This window comes from Nipponia nippon, unplaced genomic scaffold (genome assembly GCF_047370975.1).
Source record: "Nipponia nippon isolate SJK-2023a ecotype South Korea unplaced genomic scaffold, ASM4737097v1 scaffold_6, whole genome shotgun sequence".
Taxonomy (NCBI): Eukaryota; Metazoa; Chordata; class Aves; order Pelecaniformes; family Threskiornithidae; genus Nipponia; species Nipponia nippon.
The window spans coordinates 58,360,549-58,380,101 of NW_028262380.1; the positions used below are offsets into that span (position 1 = coordinate 58,360,549).

Below are 19,553 nucleotides of genomic sequence, written 5' to 3' on the forward strand. Positions count from 1 at the left end.
CTCTTTACGAACAAACCAGGCACCTTGTCCTTGCTATGGTATATTCCTCCCCACTTATCTCGGTCTTTGACAACTGGATTTTCTTCTCAGTATGGATGTTTCTTTTAACAACACCGACTGAGGTATTTGCCCCTCTGCTAGCACCCTCCTGAAGCATGTTGAAGACAGTTTCTTGGTGCAGGTACTAAGGGAGCCAACTAGAAAAGGTGCCCTCCTAGATTTGTTGTTTGTAAACAGAGGGGGACTTGTGAGAAAAGTGGTGATTGATGGCTGTCTTGGTCACAGCAACCACAAAGTAGCTGAGTTTCAAATCATTGGCAATAGGAGAAAAACTGCCAGCAACACTTAGATCCTGGATATGGGGAGAGCAGACTTTGGGCTGCTGAAGGAGCTAGTCAGTAAGGTCCCCTGGGAATGTGTTTTTGAAGGTATTGGGATCCATGAATGCTGGTCACTTTAAGAGCCGTGTCCTAAGATCACAGGAGCAGGCAATTCCAAAGTGTCAGAAGTCAAGCAAGCTGAACAGAAGGCCAGCTTGACTGAACAGGATCTTCTTCTAGAAGGAAAATGTATGGACATTGGAAGCAAGGACAGGCAACACAGGAGGATTACAGAGATGCTGTTCGCCACTGTAAGGAGAAAATTTATGCGGCCAAAGCTCAGTTAGAGTTCAAGCTGGCCAGCACTGTGAAAGATAACAAAAAGGGCTTTTTTAAATATGTTAAACAGCAAAAGAAGGATCAGAGAGAACATTGGTCCATTACTTGATGAGGTCAGTCACCTCACAAATAGAGATGTAGACAAAGCAGAGATGTTTAATGCCTTCTTCACCTCTATTTTTAACATTGATGATGGGCCCTGGGACCCCCAGAGCCCTGTGTTGGAAGACTCTGAATGGGGGGATGATACACTTCCAGCCAACTCTGAACTTGTTTGAGACTTGCTGCTCCAGCTGAATGCTCATAGATCTACGGGGCCCAGTAGGATTTGTCCCAGGGTACTGAAAGAGCTGGCCGATGTTATCGCAGGACCTCCCTCCATTATTTTTCAACAGTCTTGGGAGTCTGGAGAGGTCCTAGTTGACTGGAAGCTGGCAAATGTTGTCCCAGTTTTCAAGAAGGTTCAGAAGGAAGACCCTGGTAATTACAGGCCTGTTAGCCTCACTTCAGTGCCTGGTAAAAATATGGAGAAAGTTATTCTGGGAGTTATTGAAAAACACTTGAGAGGCAATATGGTCATTGGTCATAACCAGCATGGGTTCATGATGGGAAAGTCCTGCTTAACTAAATTTCCTTTCGTGACAAGGTCACCCATATAGTTGACCAAGGGAAGCCAGTAGATGTAGTGGGTTTGGATTTTAGCAAAGCTTTTGATAGTCTCTCACAGTGTCCTTCTGGACAAAATGTCCCACATACTAGCTAGACAAGTCCATAATGTGTTGGGTGAGCAATTGGCTGACAGGTCAGGCTCAAAGAGTTATAGTAAATGGGGTTACATCAGGCTGGTGGCCAGTGACCAATGGGGTTCCCCAAGGCTCAGTTTTACGGCCAGTGCTCTTTAATGTTTTTAAAAATTACCTGGACGCAGGAATTGGACATACATTAAGTAAGTTTGCTGATAATAGTAAACTAGGAGGAGCTGTGGACTCCCTTGAGGGCAGAGAGGCCTTACAGAGAGATCTGGATAGACTAGAGAGCTGGGCAGTCACCAACGGTATGAAATTTAACAAGTGCTGGATTCTCCACCTGGGATAGGATAATCCTGCTTATATATACAGACTGGGGGGGACAAGAGTCTGGAGACCAGCCCCGCAGAAAGAGATCTGGGGGTTTGGGTTAATGGCAAGTTGAATTTGAGTCAACAGCATGCCCTGGCAGCCAAAAGGACCAACCATGTCCTGGGGTGCATCAAGCACAGCATAGCTAGCTGGTCAAGGGTGGTGATTGTCCCACTCTACACTGCACAAGTGCAGCCCCACCTCAAGCACTGTCTGCAGTTTTGGGTGCCTCAATATAAGAAGGACATCAAACTATTAGAGTGTGTCCAGAGGAGGGCAACCGAGGTGGTGAAAGGTCTCAAGGGCGACCTAAGAGGAACGGCTGAGGTCACTTGGTTTGTTCAGCTTGGAGAAGAGAAGGCTGAGGGGTGACCTCATCACAGTCTACAACATCCTCAAAGGGGGCAGCGGAGGGGGAAGTGCTGATCTCCTCTCTCTGGCGACCAGCGATATGACACGAGGAACTGGAATGAAGCTGCATCAGGGGAAGTTCAGATTGGACATTATGAAAACATTCTTCACTGAGAGGGTGGTTGGTCACTGGAACAGACTCCCCAAGGAAGTGGTCGTGACACCAAGCCTGTCAGAGTTCAAGGAGTGTCTGGATGATGCTCTTAGTCATATGGTTTAGTTTTAGGTAGGTCTGCGAGGAGCAAGGAGTTGGACTTGATGATCCTTATGGGTCCCTTCCAACTTGAGATACTCTGTGATTCTATGATTATTCCAGATTTTGACAGCCCAAACAGGGATCTTCAACCTTTTCATTCCACTGCATGCAAAGAGACTTACCAAGTGCAGTGGTACGAAAAATGTTAATTAATGCTTCCATAAAGAAAGGAAGGGAACATTTGGGTTCAGCAAACAGTGACTTTTCAAGCATAGCATCAGGAAAGTGGGGAATGGGAGAACTAGTTCACAGAGTAAAAGCAGTCTGAGCTGAATAGAATGATCACCTTTTGCACAAGTATGAAAAATCCGTTTGAGTAGAAAAACACATGCATGTTCAGAATTCAGTCGTGTTGGTAAGGAAATTAAGACGAAGGTCCAGCTGTATATAGGTGTCTTTTTTTTTCTATCCCTCAGAACTGATGTTTTGAACACTTCTGTAAGATCTTTAGTAGCTTGATCTAATCACTTCTAAACAATCAACAATCCTCAGAACAATACTCACTGGGTCTGCAAACTATGAATTAAGATGTGAGAATATGGAACTTTCCCATAAAGATAAATACATTTAATTATTTCTACTGTTCAGGCTGTCCCAAGTGCAGCCAGAACTCAAACAATATTACAAAACTAATTTTGTATTCCTAGAAGTAGATATAGACATAATGTTCTTGCTCAGAGACTGGAAAGAATAAACAATAAACTGAACAGTAAATAAATAAAAAATAGTATTTGGGAAAAGAACAATATATCAAAGCTAAAGTAGATGATAATGGCTGTGCATATGAACAGGTATGCACGAGGATCCAAGGTGGGGGGCGGGGAGCAAACAAAAAAAAACAACCACAAAAAAGAGGCCATACTCAGCTCTCAGATTCCAGAGTAACTACTGATTTCAGTTAAAATCTGTGGGACTACTAATGGCCTAAAGTAATGTATTTGCACATATCAGGTCTGATTATTGTTGGTCAGAATTCCAATTAAAGGCTACTTTTACCTACCATCAGTTAAAAGTAAAATAGTTGATTATAAGAAATTGTGGCAGCTCAAGAAGCTACTTCTATCCCTGCATAAGTGATCTGAGCAGGCATTGCTCACCTGTTCAATTAAGAAGATTCTTCAGGGTTGGGTTGTTTTTAAAACAAAAACATCCTCCAAAAAAGTTCCCAAAAGGTTAGTTCAGTTGCAAATTGATGTATTTGCAACTACTTTCACACATAATGATTCAGCAACCTAAGGGAAGAAGAAAGAGCCCTACACAAGATCCCATTTCAGTATCCTCAGAAAATGAACATGCCACTGCCAGCAATGATACTTCAACAGATTCCATCTGATTACATCTTGTACTACTGATCAAAATGCAGCACGGAGAGCTGATTACCAAAATTAAAAAGGAGAGGAGAGGAATACATTGGAGAGAAAGAAACTTCTGCTCTTCAAGACAGTAACTATTGAAAATTATGAATACTTCGTACTTGTAAGTCTTCAGCACACTTTGGTGAATATATTTACATCAATTCTATTTTACAGGTGGAAGAACTCAAATATGAAGATGTTCTGTCCCACCTTTACAGTCCTGTAAGGGAAGACAATCACAATACAGAACTGTTACTTAGCTGTCCTTGCTGTAACTCATGAAGCACAATGTTTCCTCTAAGGTGCATTCCTTTAAACTTGCTATGAGAGAGCTTTTTCCAGAGTGTTTCCAGAGTGTTCCAGTTATTATAACACACATTGAAAACAGATTAATTTCTCTCTATTATCCTAAAATGGACTGGAATTGTTTGGAATGTATCAAAAGACCGCCTTGTAACAGCAAATCAATTTGGAGAGAGGAAAAAAAAGTGAGGCTTTCAGTCTTGCTGTATTTCTCCCTCATTGCTGGTGGTTCAGTTTAAGGTTCATGCTTCTTTTTAACTGGCCACTCTAACAGCTTATATGCTGCCTCTTAATTTAATGTGCTAAAAGAAAGTCCTCCTACCGCACATTAGGATGTGGCTCAGCCTGGAATTCCAACTAGGGAATTACACAAAGCTGTCCTAAAGTGAAATCCACAACTGTCAGACTTAAATACTAATCTCTCTTCACTAAGATTAGTCTCCCTACACTTAAGAAATACAGCACACTTACATGCTTGCTGCATTGGAAAAACACTTCATCTTCACATACAGAAACATTTCCAGCCTTCTACAAACATGGTTGCCATCATCACAAAAGACACCAACTCTAAGTAAGTATTGACAATGGCTGTCTAAGCACTGGTTCATTTTAAACTGATGCCATGCCACTGTGTCTTTCAGCCTCTCTGGTTCATCAGTATTCTGTGTGCCTACTGCCAGGAACCTCTTGGGAAACTTATGCAAGATGATCCTTACTGAACTGTGACTTGTTCATAAACACACGTAGATAGCTACAGCAAACACCATGATCCATTTCTGCAATAGCACTGCGCTTATTTGTAAGTCCCAACTAAAGCCATTCCCCAAGCTGCCTATTATTAGCTGACACAAACCACTATCAAGCATCCACCAGGACAGAGAACAAAGAAAAGCAGAGTTCAAGCTCAGCACTGCCGTAAGGACAACCTTAACAGTGACCCCACTTTGGTCTACACTTGAGTATGTCTGCACAGAGCACTTCTCCTGGTACAAGGACCAAACTATGAGTCAGAAAGTATTTTTACTGAAGTTTGAGACAGCTGTCCTGTCCAAGGGTGTGAAATCAATAGTACCTTAATCACCTCTATGTCAAGCTGAAGTGACAGTTCTCAGCATTTGTCATCCTTCAACTGGCAGTAACCAGTAGTGCAGCAGTAGAGGTGCAAACATTTGATAAAAAGCAGCAGAAAACTTGACAGTACAGAGACTTTCCAGTCAACACTTAATAGTATTTTTCATAGTGATGCCATTGGGCATTATCTAGATGTAAACTCTGCAACTGGAGAAGAGAATATTAATACACAGGCTATGGAGTTTATCCTTTCAATCCCCTGAAGCCGTACCCCTACGCTCAGGTATCAAGGCCTATCAAGGGAATCGGAACAAGAGCTTACTCAAGAGGGTATGGGCACAGGGTGGGGAAGAAGAGAGGTGTCTTCAAGCAGCTGGTTCTCATATTCTTAAGAGATTCTTAGAGGTATCAGCTAAAGGAAATACCTCCTCAACTTAAGATGCATGCACTTTGACTTTCAGCACCGCAGTCCTCCATGAAAACCCTACCATCATCCAGTTGAAGCACTGATATGTAAGAAACCTTACATCATTTCCTAGCAGCACAACTAGTACTACCAGCACAAGCTAGGCCTTAGTTGCAGCCAGCTATGCTCTTGCTCTTACAGATTGTACATGATCTTAATCACAGAAATATCTATGTAGAGAGTTTATTTAGTGTCCTTCAAATTACAGGGTGCTGTTCTGCTTTCAGATATGCATACAGAAATCTGTCACTGCAATGGCAGCCACACCTCTAATAAAAGATTTTGGTCTCCCATTTTCAATACATTTTCCTCGTTTCAAAACTCCTTCTGTGTTCCCCATCCCCCACCCCCAATTTCAGAAAAGATCTTTTAAATAGCAATTTTTCAGCATAATCTTAAGCACAGTGTGCTAAGAATGAGTTTATACTTGAGGAATGAGGAAGGAACCTCATTCATAAGCTAAACCTTTAACATACACTTGCGGTATTATTTTTTTCTGTGCTATTCTATTTAGAGAAGGGATATTGAAAATACTCAAATGGAAGGTAAAATAAATGGATTTTTCCTAAGACAGCATAAACTGCAAATGGCAGAACAAGCAAAGGCCTTAAAACTACTTACTTTCTACAGTCTTCCTCCCATGATATTTACAGCTCTTACACTACAGCCTCTTACTCCTAAGAGTACTAAAATTCTTCAAAAAGGTAGGGAGAGCCAAGTTCATGAGCTAATTCGTTCTGCTTCTTTTTTAAAGAAATAAGAGAAAAAAAACCACTTCCCTCCCACAAATCTTTGCTGCTCAGAGGAAGCACCTCCCAGGTACCAACAGACTGAAGTGGTACCAGGAAATGGCACGAGGCAGCTATTTCAGTCAGCGGAAAGCAGCGGATCAGCCACCTGGCTTTATGCAGGTTTTCCTTGCTATAGTGAGTTATATTCTACACTATGTCACCATGACTCAGCAGGCAGCCTACTGTGTGCAAGTTACAGCAGAGTGTGAAAGGCTACCAAAAACATCATACTGCTATGTTATACAGTACAGTGTACTGCATTACAAAGAGGATCAAAGATCAAAGATCATTTGATACCCTTCTTCCTCTCCTCAGCACTTCTTCAGCTGAGCTTGTAGAAGAGCCACAGAAGGCTAGGGGAAGCTACTTAGAGGAACTCATGTCCAGCATTGTTCCCTGTACAGCCTCCTTTTCAACGTCCCCAAGAATCTGTGAATTTGTGATCCACTCTCCATTGTAAGCCCAAACAAGACATATTAGCAAAAGTAAACATCTATGAAAAAAAAAAATTCTAAGTCATGTTGCTAAAAACCCTGATTTAAATTCCTGAGCACTTAAAAAAAGCTACACAAATCACTAAAGAAGTTTTCTAATATACTTGCCCAACACATAATAATTGCAAGATGAGTTTCATGCACAATCAAAACTAAGATGATAATTCTAATGCCTAACACAGACTAAACTAAAAGTACTGATTTTAACAGACCTTCATGTATTTCCTCATGTAATTCATCTCTACACATTCTAAAGAAAACTATACCTTCTTTATACTTGACGACTTCCTGCTCAATTTAAGACAGTGTAGGACAAACTACTGTTGCTTAAAAGTTACATTGCTTCTTGGTTGAGCGTGTCTAAGCAGAAGTCTCTGAAGTCATTGTATTTATTTCCAGAACATTCTAAAAGAAAAGGTAACATCCCAGTTTTATCACCTCTGTTATTACACTCTTTTTCATTCCATTTATTGTTTCTTTGCCCTACAAAAGGCTGTCATCATATCTTTGATAATTATAAGAACATACATTTCTAGTAAAAATATTTGCATGGGTGTATAATACCTTCATATTTCTTTAAAAAGCTTGCCAGGCATGATCATCTGTTTCAAAGCTTTTCAAGCACAAGAAGAAACAATTCCCCCTAAACATGCATGCAATATTTACAACTGCATGTAAATGTCTGGTCCTATAAACATACATCGGCACATATAAACAAGAATCAATTGTAATACGATGTGTCCCCCCTCAAAAAACCCACACGCACACAAAAACCAAAGCGACAGAAGAGCAGGGGAGGAGCAGGAAGAATAAAAAGTTTCATAGTGTGCATCACAGACAAGATTGTCTTCTAACATACTTAAAAAACTGTTTTAAGGAAAGCACAATGATCAGCTTTTCTTCGTGAACACGAAGGATGGGACAAGTGGTTTACTTCACAAATAAGGAAATTGTAGCTTGCCTGCTAAGAGCTAGACAACCTATGGAAATATTTAAATAGTAGATTATTTTAGCTTAGGCATATCCATGCCTCTGCAATTTCTTGCACTAGACATTTACCTATTTACAGGGCAGCACATTTTTAACTGAGGAGACTATTTATGCGAGGCTGTTGCACTTAATCGCAAAACTAAAGCGGATCCAACAACTTGTTGAGCTATGACTGATTAGACACTGCAGTTGTGAACCACATGGAAGGAAATACCTGACAACAATGGCCTAGATACATTTGCTCCAGAGAACAGCAGCACGAATAAGATTATCTCCTGGGGTATCAACCCGACCTGTATTTCTAAAGTTGTTCAAGTCTACATAGAGAAAAAATAGCTGTATTTGCTTGAAAGGCACATATGAATCTTGCACTTTCAAATTTGTCACTCAGTTCTGAAAATTTGTCCTGACATTTATTTTTATTAAGCTCTCACAAACAGCTTCTTCTGCTTAACTTAATCTCATGAAAAGACCCAAGCAGATGAATTTACGCAGACACTGCTCTACTGTAACCAGTAAAAACACGACAGTCTACAAGCTTCCATAAAGTGAGCCTGCAGCATCGTGTTCACTATTGTGTGTATTATCTAACTGCAAGCTGCAGCTTTAATTGTATGTGGTGAAAACTGTTTCTTGCAGCCTGTATTATTCTATGCCTTCTTACCTCTTCTTAATAGTTCCAAGTAAGCAGTTAGATTTCCTTTTTGTAGCTGATCTAGGAAATCAGCTGAAAGCACAAAGGGGAAAAGTGTTGTGTGTAGACAAGCCTTCCTGAAGAGGCTGTAGTTAGCAATGTGACTCAAGTTCTGTGTGTGTTAAAGATGGATGGTTTCACAGGGTTGGTAACTTGAACGTATTAATTATATGATTCTATCTGGTAATCCAAAAGGCCCTATAAAAGACAGCTTCTGTCAGTCGTAGTGTTTTGAAAGCTAGCTGATTTTTACTGCACTAAGTATACAAAAAATAGACAGGTAGACTGCAACCAGTAAATTTAGAAGGGAGTGAGAAGGAGTACGAGTGCTGTAATGCAGGTGCAGCAGTGCTGTTCTTCTGGCAACAAGTTCCCAAGAACTCACTAACCTTTAAGGAAACGAGCGGGGGGTGAGTTTTGCTGAACAGAACTCAGTTATCCAAGCTTTAAAGACTCTTTAAGGAAACAGATGCATATATTTAACAACTTAAGAAAGAAAAAAAGAAAAAAAAAAAAAAGGAAAAAAAAAAACCAAAACCATACACACTAAAAGCATTGTTCCAGAAGCAGGCTTAATGGCCACTTCTCACACTGCGAGACTCACTGTATTTGAACTGCTTTGACACTTCAGCAGGTTGAGATGGACAGCTGCCACAGAGAAGGAAATATAAGAACATATACTATATGTTCTTATATTTAATATTAATCTCATATAATATAAAGAACAGTTAATGCAGATAATCAAACCTTCCTTTTAATATGCCTTGTTTGGCAAAACTGTGCAAGTTCGATAAATTTTAATTCAAGCCATAGAAAAACCTTTTATTAATAATACTTTTGTGGTCAAATCAACCTTTGTTACAACACCACTGACATCAATAATATTACAAAAAAGACAGAAATCTGGTGCAGTCTGCTGTCAATCAGTTCTCCTTTGAGCCACATTATGTTTCATTCATCATGCTGCACACCCTACCTCCTTACCCAGAGGGAAGGGAATTAAAAGGTCACATCTTAGCCAATAAAATATATTTAGCTATTCTGTGGGGAGAAAACAGTATCTCTAATCAGTCATCCAAACAAGACAACAGACTACCCAGAAGGTTGCATGCTGCTGCACATCAATAAACATCTTTATCTAGGAACTGAAATGAAAAATATCAAACCAGTGAAGGTATGAAAGGAGAACTCAAAGCCCTGTCAGAAAAATTACAAAATTAGAGCTGAGCACTGCATTCAGCAAATAGATAATACAGACATGGCGGAAATAAGTAGTGCTGGGAGCTAGGTTCAGATAGCACACTCTGGAATTGTAAGTAATAGGGAAAAACACTTTGGATACTTTCTATATCTGTCTGTATTTTCTTTTGGGTCTCTCTACCGGTAAACACTTAAGTCAGCTCCTCTATTCTTTACCTCTCCAGTCTTTACAGAAATGCTTCACTGTAATCATAATTTTAAAAAGTAATACCCTGCTGATGCCTATTTCAGGATCCTTTTAATCCCCAAAATTGATTTCTCCTCCATTCTTTCAACCTCATTAATTGAAATGCTCCAGGATACACTTCTTATGGAACACATGGAAATAAGAAAGAGTGCCTAAATTGTACTTCCACTGCATGTCAAAACAAACATTAGGTGCTTAGGAAGACAAAAACGGTACTAGGATGCTAAGAAAATACATTGATTTTTGCCATCTGTGCTGCTACCAAAATACATACAGTAGATTCATCACCTTACCGAAGAACCGTAGCTGTGGAACACAGTTTTCCCACTAGAATTACTATAACCAGAGTAAGACCAACTGGTATTCTCTATACCCCCAAAAAACTTGCCTTATGGCATTTCATCTCCTGGATTAACAAGTTTATATACACACAACTACACTGAAACAGGCTTTATAACCTGAGAGCAGCAAATTGTATAGTGGAATAGGAGGTACTTCAAATGCCAAACCATAAAGCTCTTTCAGACTGGAACAGAGAATCAAGACGACATGATTATAAAAACAGCACAAAATAGCTGGCTAGGAAAGCAGAATGATGACAGTGTCCATGCCTAGAAAGGGTTTGAAGCCACAGGTATCTGAACACAACAGGAAGAAAAATGCAGGTTTCTTGGTGGGAAAGATACAAGAGAAAGAACAAAGGAACAAACACTGCCTGTGGCACAAAAGTAAATTTGTTTGGTCAGATTTGCCAGGTAATCATCAGTGAAGTTTAGCTAATGTTCTGTGGGGAAAAAGAAGGGGGGGGGGGGAACAAAAAACACCAGAAAAAAAACCAAAACCTGCAAACCCCATCATTTTATGTGCAAGCTATAGTGAACATACATACACAGTGTGTCACAGCAGTTAGAGAGGAAAAACCATCTCCTTTGTCAACGCAGAATTAAAGAAATGTATGGCATGTAGGCATTCCTACTTATATAATACTGTTTGCCCTTTTTTTTTTTTTTTTTGAAAGGAATAAATTCTTTATAAAGTTCTTCCTCAAAATAGAAAAAAAAAATTGCTTCCCAAGACTGGCCAAAAGGGACATGCAGAACCATACATAATCGCCTACTAGCCTTCCTGCTGACCAAGTTTGAACTTTCTGTACTAATAGACTTGACTCCTACTCCTGCCAACATCATCCGACTCCAGGAGTGGGCTCTGAGGACCACTTACAGAATGAGACATCATGGCACATGACCACAAGTGTCAGAACTTGACCCTTATAATATATAAAGGATCAATTCACTGAAACATGCAAGCATACATTAATTTCTGTTGAAGTCTACAGGTCCTAGGTGTACACGTGAGTGCTTTCTGGAAGAGGAGAGTCTGAAGAATCTATGAAAACCTACGTGTTTCTTAAAACTCTCTTGAATTGGGAGTATCCCTGTGCTTTCTGCACGTGTTACTTTTTCCACAACAGTATAATTCTTGGCACCTGGTAAGAAGTATCCAGCACTGTGCTTGACTGTTCCTCATAAAAGCTGATTATGCTCCCACAGCCATTTAAAGAAAGATTCAAATGTATGAAATAATTGCCTACATACCTACTTTTTTGTTCATCTTTTACAGTAGAGAAACATTACTTTACAATAAATAATAAATCTGGCAAAGGAAAAATAATTTATTATGCTTAAAATAATTTTAGCCACTCAATTTGCCCCAGTCCTATGTGCAGAAGGCTAACTGCCAGCAGTGACTGCAGCACTAGTTGCGAGCATGGGATTTAAGCTGGCACTCTTGTTAGAGCTGAGGTAATTTAAGAGGAATGTCAGCGTGCATTTACTTTTCAAATTTTATTACTCTGCTTTAAGAAGAGAAAGAATGCCTGCTATTGTCATTTTAAAAATATTTACAAAATCTTTGGCATCTGGTTTTAGTCCTGCAGAATTAAAATCAGAACTCTAATATCTCCTCACATTGTGCTTCTTTTATAAGAAAATAGAAAACAATAATTAGGAAAAAAAAAAAAACACATTTAGTGAAAACAAAGTTTTTAAAGAGAAATGTGACCACTCTTCACTCTAGACAAATTTCAAGGCTACTGTGGAATTAAAAGGAGCTCCATGTGGACAGCTCTGCAAGCTATGAGCAGTTGTGAATCCGGCTTCCTGTGGTATGCAAGCCATCCAAACCCAGTTTCCTTTGAATGTGCAAGTTCCTACCATGGAGAGCCGCAAGGGGATGAACATCTCAAGCTAGCGAGATCTACACCAGTTGCATAACTTTAATCCTAAATCGGAGGCCGCATTCTCACCTTCCTGTCTGCAGACTGAATTTCCCTCTCTTCTTTTGGTGAAGAACAATGTAATCTATTTTTAAATAATCTTTATTTCTCTTTAAAGAGCAGGATGATGGAAACTGCCTTGGCGGCCATCTGGCAGCAGCCTTTGCTCACAGCATAGGGATGTTTCAAAAGTCACCTCTGTACCACAAAGGCTTTCCAAAGTCATCTCTAACAGATATGTATTTTATTATTACAGAAACACAGGGAAGAAATGTAGAAGCTGAGCAGAATAAAGCAGCAAAATGGAATCATGTGCGGAAGTAAAGAGGCAATTTACTCTTTGGCTTCACAAATAGCGGGCAACAGAAAAATCACTGCGTTTCCATGACACTTTTCCTATTAAACCAAATGCCTTTCTGAACGCAGTAGTCCAAATTTGTAATAGCAGCATTAAGGATGAAAACAGAAGCCCATCCTGTCCAGTCAAAAAGGAATTCTAACGCAGTGAACCAAACGAAGAAACAATTTATTCACTCTATCCCCTCCTGCTCTGCCTAGTGCCTGCTGTCAGGCAGGCACGGTACTGGGGGGTAGTGCCACTCAGCCCTTGTTCCCTCAGACAAGGCTCCCAAGAGGATGCCATTTTGAGGTAGACACCTGTCCACTGGCAACAAGCATGAGAGCATCAACTCATTTTAAGCCGTCCAAAGTGATGCTATCACATGGCAACATCTTTCAGTCACTACAAAACTTGCTTCCAAACTGAAATAGCTACTCAGAGGTGAAAAGCTCCATATCACATTTCTAATCCCCTTACCAGCTAGTCCTCTCTGCAATTTTTTATTTTATTATGATTCATACAAATTTTCCTGATCTTATGAATCTTGCTCCCTTAAAAAGGTTTCCCAGATCACTTTATTTTGACTTTCATCTAGCGAGGATTTTTACAATGCATGTGAGGAATATTCTGTTGCTCATTATCTATTTGATAAAGCATACTTCTTAAGAAAAAAGGTCAGGTAAAAATTGGTATAATGTGGAGCTCTAGTGGTAGTGGGGAAGTAAAGCAGCACATAACACCAACTGTGAAACAGTAGATACTGACTTTTAGTATGAAAGCAGTAAGTGAAAACATTGTAACAGATGAATTTAAAGAAGAAGGAAAAGGGAGGGAGCTTGGCATCAAAATCAACAATATTTCAGGCTCACAGAATACACCTTTGCATACAATATGACGAGCAATCCTCATTTTTAGTGCACAAACTTAAATCTTTTAATTCATTGCAGTTAAGCAACAGAAAAAATAAGATCAACGCTGTATGCTCATGTTAGCCTCAAAGGAAGAAATTATACATAGTACAGCAGGAAACCACTGTTCCTTACCAAAACTAGCCGGGAGTTGAGTAATTCTGTGCACTCTTTTAAAACAGTCCTAGTCACATATATCATCCTTTTCATGCTAGCCATGGTAACTCCTGTACCAGCCAGTAAATACTCTGCTCTCGGTTGTATCATCAGCAAAATACCGTACTAACCATTGCAGTCAGTTTTAACACAGAGATTCAGTAGTCCTTTCAGACTGACAAGTTTGGCAGGAATTAAACCCTACACTAGAAGAGCTCCGTCTTTATACACACAGTACTATCACACATCCTATGGGCAAACGTCATCAGCTTAAGTCTTGTTGACAGTCGATATTCCACCTGTAAAGGAGCTCTTTTTTCAAATAGAGTGGCAGGATATGCAAAGCATACTGTCTCTCTAGCGTGCTTCATCACACAGGGGATGCTGGAATTCCTACGTCACCCTGTGAAACACTGGCATTATTTTCTTAACTTTTAAGATGCCATGGGAACTTGGGTACATATTGTAGAAGTTCTTAAAGCTAAACCAATATTGAGTTATCAGACTGACAAAAAGCAGCATGAAAAACACAGGGAAAATTGCAGAGCGTGTGCACAAACAACCGATCCCAGTGTTCAGAGGCCCCATCTCCAAAGTCAAGCAACATCACCGGTTGCATAAACACCCACAGTTTTGAACGCTGAGTATGAAACCTGCAATCCCTTCCTAGGGATTCCTTTCATCCACGACTACAGAAAAATGAAACTGAAAAGCTCTGGTATATATTACTGGTAATTTGCAATGGACTCTCCACCTATTTCAATCCATGTTATAAGTTGTTCGACATTTTTAATAGGAACTTTTGTTCTACTTCCCAAGCTGAGCATACAATGCCTTGATTCAGTACTACCCCATTTAAGACAGAATATATTACTTCTTGCTAGGGTAGATCATTAACTTATGAAGAAGTGTTACCATTTGGCATCACTCAGCCTAACTGGGGTTTGTAACTAGCATTAGTTCCAACCTAGTGCCTCAGTGGCAAGAGATGATTCTGGGCTTTGCACCTTTTCCACCCAAGGTAAAGCTGTTGATTGAAGAGGCAGCCCCTGGATCTGACTTCTGTGCATTTGGAAAACATAGGATGCAAAAACGCCCAGAGTTACAAGCCTCAGAGAGGAGATTTCCAAGCCGTGTCTGTTACCTGGTGGGCAGTTGCACTCTGGAGGCACTTCTCTCGCTACTCGTATTTTTGCCAAGTGCTCGTAGGATTTCTGTGGGCGAGAGAAGGAGCGTGAGGGCACCCGGCGCGCTCCCTCCGCCGCAGCCAGCGTTCCCGACCCGCGCGGCCGCGAACTGGGGTTTACCGCTATTCCATAGGGTGCGCAGCCAGCGACGACTTCTTCCCTTGGACTCGACCCAAGGTGTCTCACTGACTTCTCCACCCCCACAACAACAAAAACAAGCCGGACACCACCGACCGGCTCTCTCCCACCTCCGCCCCAAGTGCCCCCCCAGACTACTTTATTTTTTTTGTTTTGTTCTTTTTACATGGGCGGTCGAAAAACGCAGGGACCGAGGCTCGGGCACGGCGGCAAGTTACGGCTGAGAAGAGCCCCCCCCAGCCCGCCCGCCCGCCCCAGCAGCTGGGGGCCCCCCGCCCCGGCGCTCCCCTCAGGCCGCTTCCCGCCCGGCCCCGCCGGCAGCCGGGGACGCGGGCTCCTTTTCCCCGCTTCTCCCCCACCTCCCGCCCGCGGAGCCGCTCCCCTCATCGCCTCAGCCGGCCTCCCGTCGCCCCGCACACATCATCCCCCACCCCCGGCAGACACACCGGCTGAGAGCAGCCACCCCCGTCCCGCACACCTGGGCGAGAAGTCGCTCCACTTTCTCCTGCATCATCGCGTTCAGCTGCTCCAGGGAGTAGCCGGGCAGCGGCGGGAGCGGGGCGGCGGCAGAGAAGCCCCCTCGGGCGCCCTCGATGGCCGCGACCCTGGCCTGGAGGTCGCTGGTCCGCACCCCCAGGTAGACGCAGGAGGCGGCCGCCAGCGCCGAGAGGAGAGCCGCCAGCGCCGAGCCGCACGGCCCGGCCCGCCGCGGGCAGCGGTCCCCGCCGCAGCCGGGCTTCCCGCTGCCATCCCGTCCTGCGGCTCCTCGGCTCTTCCCCAGCATGCTTTTACACCCTTCAGCTGCGGCGGCTTTGATTTCCTTGCCTCCGCCCCCCATGGAGGCAATTAGTTTACAAACAGCGGCAACAAAAATAATAACGATAAAGTACGAGAAAATAAATAACAAAAAGGCGAAACGATAATATTCTTTTTTAAAAAAATGCGATAAGTAGAAGAAAAGCCCGCAACCGGCTCACACACTTTGAATGCGAAGCGGCGGCGGGCACCGCAGCCCGCACCGCACGCCGCCCGGCAGCGGGTCGCGACTCAGCCCCTCCGCCGGGGCGGGGGTGACCGGGGCCGGGGGGGGGGGGGGGGGGGGCGAGGATCCAAAAGCCGGCAGCCGTAGCTGAGTGTGGGGCGAGCCCCCGCGGCTTCCACCCGCCCTTCGGAGGGAGCAGCGTGCTCTGCTAGCGGCTTAGCCACTTGTCAGGGAGGTTTTCAGGCGCGGGGCGGGAAAGCGCTTCTCCCCCCCCCCCCCCCGCGCCTCCCGCTCTCCTCCCCGCCGCCGCCGCCGCCGGACTTGTTGCTCCCCCCCACCTGCCTGCCGGCGCCCAGCAGCCGCGCCAGGCGGGAAGCCCGCAGGCGGCCGGCAGCCGCGTCGCCCCGCCGGCAGGCAGCCCCCGCGCTGCCCCGCTGTCAGCCGCGCCGCGCCGCGCCGCGGAGGCACCGCCGCCCCCGCCCGCCGGCCGGCCCACCTCCCCGCCCGCATTAGCATAATTTATTCACCTAGGCGGAGGAGCGGGCTGGGAGCTCTCTTTGCATAATGTATGCAGGGCGCGCGGGGCATTAGACTAACAAATGAGGGGGGCGCGGGGGGCGCGCGGGGCGCCGCGGCCCGAGCGGGGGGCGCCCGCGGCCGGGCGGTAGCGGGGAAGGGGCCGCAGGAGGCGGCCGGCCCCGCCGGGGGAAGCTCCGGGAAACGGCGGGTTATGACCGGGCTGTCACGCCCAGGGTGCGGGCATAAAACACGGGGAGCCCTCCGTCCTCCCCTTCTTTTTTTAGAGCGCGGAGCATAAACGCGTACAACTCGGCAGCGGCTCCGCAGCGAGCGTGCACACGCGACGCGAGGGCTCGCTTCCAAAGGAGCAGCACGCGCTAACTCCCTATGGCACGGAGTCGGCTTAATTTTGGCTGATTTTCCTTCCGTTTGTTTATTTACCCAGTCGCTTCTTCACTGTGTCGCGCACACCAACCCGTTTTCATTGCTCCTGGTTTGTACGACTGGAAAAGAAGCATCAACATCCAAAGAACTGCACGCATGGTCTGGTGAAAAGCTTATTGGTTTCTGTTCCCTTCCCCTCTGCCTCTTATCTTCCAAGTGCTGCATTTACCTGTTGTCGTTTGGTTCTCATCTTGGCATTACCACGGTGTATCTCCTATGTAGCACTTGGTGTGGCATTTCTTGTGCCCTGCAAACTTCCCGAGCCAGAGAAACTTCTCAAAGCGGGACCAGACTCTGAAGGAACACGTAGATCACCCTAGTTGGCATTTACTCACCGAACACTGACTACTTACAAGATATAAAGACTCGTGGGATAAAAAAGAGACTTGTCCAACTATGGCACTTCTCAGATGAGACCGAGAGTGCTGGTGCATACTACAAATGAAGTTTCCTTATGGAGTCCTATTTGTGAGGTTTTACTACCTATTGTTTCCCAAGTATTCAAGCAATCACAACTGCCATGAAGACATGGATCCAAAAAGCTTTGTGGGTTTCAGTATAATTACTTAGACTTTGAATAAAGCGTACCAGAAGTTCATAGCTAGTCATTTATTCTTTGTGATTTGTCTTTCTCCTTTCTAAAAAAAAGTTTCATGGACTCTAGTCAGGGAGAAGTAATCATGATGACATAGCCCTAGGTGATAATTTCTTCACGATAAACAGTTAATAGTTGCAATGGACAGTTTGCAAACAAATTCCCCCAAGCGGCACATACCTTATGATCAGGACTTGCGAATAACAACAGCTCTTTTCAAAACAAGGACTTGCTCACAGACTATCTCTTGGCAATAAGAAGACAAAATGGTATTTGGAATGAATAATCTGACAGAAGAAAACAAATAATACCCACATGCTCTTATTTGGTGCATAGCATGGGCTCCCTGAGCGTGGTATGAGCAGTACCCAGGCTGCCTCGGAGCGGCTGGCGGGCCAGCGAGGCGCTGGGAGCCATCGGCGCCAGCTCCAGCGCTTAACATTACCCCCTGCTGTTAGTAGCCAGCGCCATTACTCACCCCTGCTCGTGGTGACATCCAGCAAAGCAAAGCTGCAAACCCTCCGGATACGATTATCCTCTCCGGTTTATGCAGGGGGTTACGAGGCACCGCCGGGAGCAGGACGGCTGCCCGCACCCTGCCGCTGCCTGTGCCGTGCTCAGGTGGGTGCTGCCTCGTCCAGGCCAGGGTGAAATTTCCTCCCAAGATCAGGTCTTATTTCAGTGCAGATATGGACGTTCTCTGACTGCTTCAGTACCCCATATGAGGCATGAGGCACAGACAACCGTGTACCCGTAGATCAATGTGACCTGGCTCCATGTTTTGCTTGGCCGAAAGATGCAGTCTTTCTGTCCAAGTATCTTTCTGTCCCAGCATCATGCCGTCCGTTTGTTTTGGACAAGGCATATTCCACATCAGAAATGAAACACCCTGAGACAGAAAGTCCCTTGTTGCATTAGGTTTACACATACTTGCCATCGTAAAGATCACCAAATGAGCCAGACCACCATGTTTCTGTGGGACACGATGCAAAGCCGCTTTCCTACTGAATAACAAATCTCATGCTAAATGTTTCTTATTCTGAAGAGGTGTGATGAGAAACCTTTATTTTTCTGTCTGGGACAAATAGAAAATTCTGCCATACTAGAATCAAAGCCAAAACCAGGCAAGAACAACTTGAAAATACCCAAGAAATGGTTTTCGTGCTTTTTTTCGCAGTGGGTAGCTATACCACTACACACTTGGGAGAAATGTCAGCCCTGCCTGGTCTCACCTCTAAAGAGAGATGAGGCTCACCCATTCCTTGTGCGTGTGTCTGCTCACACGGATCCTCAGACAAAGGGAAACATGATGAAGAATGAGAGGAGAAAGATCAGTGCCAAGCCTTCCTCCTTGCTCCAGCTTAAAGTTACATTTTTCTTTTTGCCAAAGCTTGGTTCTGGGAAAGATGTCATCTAACAGTTTGTTTAAAATGCTTAGAAATTATTTGACAATGACAGAATTTGAGAATAAATTATTTCCAATAGCTTTTTTTCCTAATGTGTTTTCACATAGAAATAGATAGCAGAGAGTCTTTGAAGATGCAAATTAGCAGTGTCCCCTTCTTACAGAAAAACCATGGCAATTTTCCTGATGGAGGCATATTTATCAACCTCACAGCAAGGCTGGTCCAGAATAGACTAGACTGGACTACAGAATCTGAGTAGCAAGCTAAATTAAGCACAGGCTGATTAAATCTAGCACAGGAGTTGTTCGTGGAGGTGAAGAACATAACACAGCTGGTTTACCTGTTATAAAATTTTCTGGTCACGTCTGCCCGAATTGAGAGCATTAAGCAGCTGTACCCTCCCGTGTTCAGTTACTTGATACCATCAAGTGGACAACTGGCAGCTTTGCAGTATGCCTACCCCATCTAAACACAATAAACCGGAGAAAAAACATGTAAGACTCAGCCTTGCTGCTTTTGCTGGCTTTCCACAAGCGGGAGGCAGAGCG

The 19,553-nt window shown here is 43.8% G+C and overlaps 1 protein-coding gene across 1 annotated transcript in view; it reads right to left on the bottom strand.

Moving 5' to 3' along the window:
* The window catches only part of COL25A1 (collagen type XXV alpha 1 chain), a 328,598-nt gene extending 312,753 nt beyond the window's left edge, over positions 1 to 15,845 (bottom strand). The window contains exons 1-2 of the mRNA XM_087737719.1: positions 15,538 to 15,845; positions 14,879 to 14,948 (exon numbers count right to left, since the gene is read on the bottom strand). Of these exons, the coding sequence (XP_087593845.1) occupies positions 14,879 to 14,948; positions 15,538 to 15,843 (376 nt within the window). The 5' untranslated portion in view covers positions 15,844 to 15,845. The remainder of the gene's footprint in view (positions 1 to 14,878; positions 14,949 to 15,537) is intronic.
* Positions 15,846 to 19,553: the final 3,708 nt, after the last annotated feature.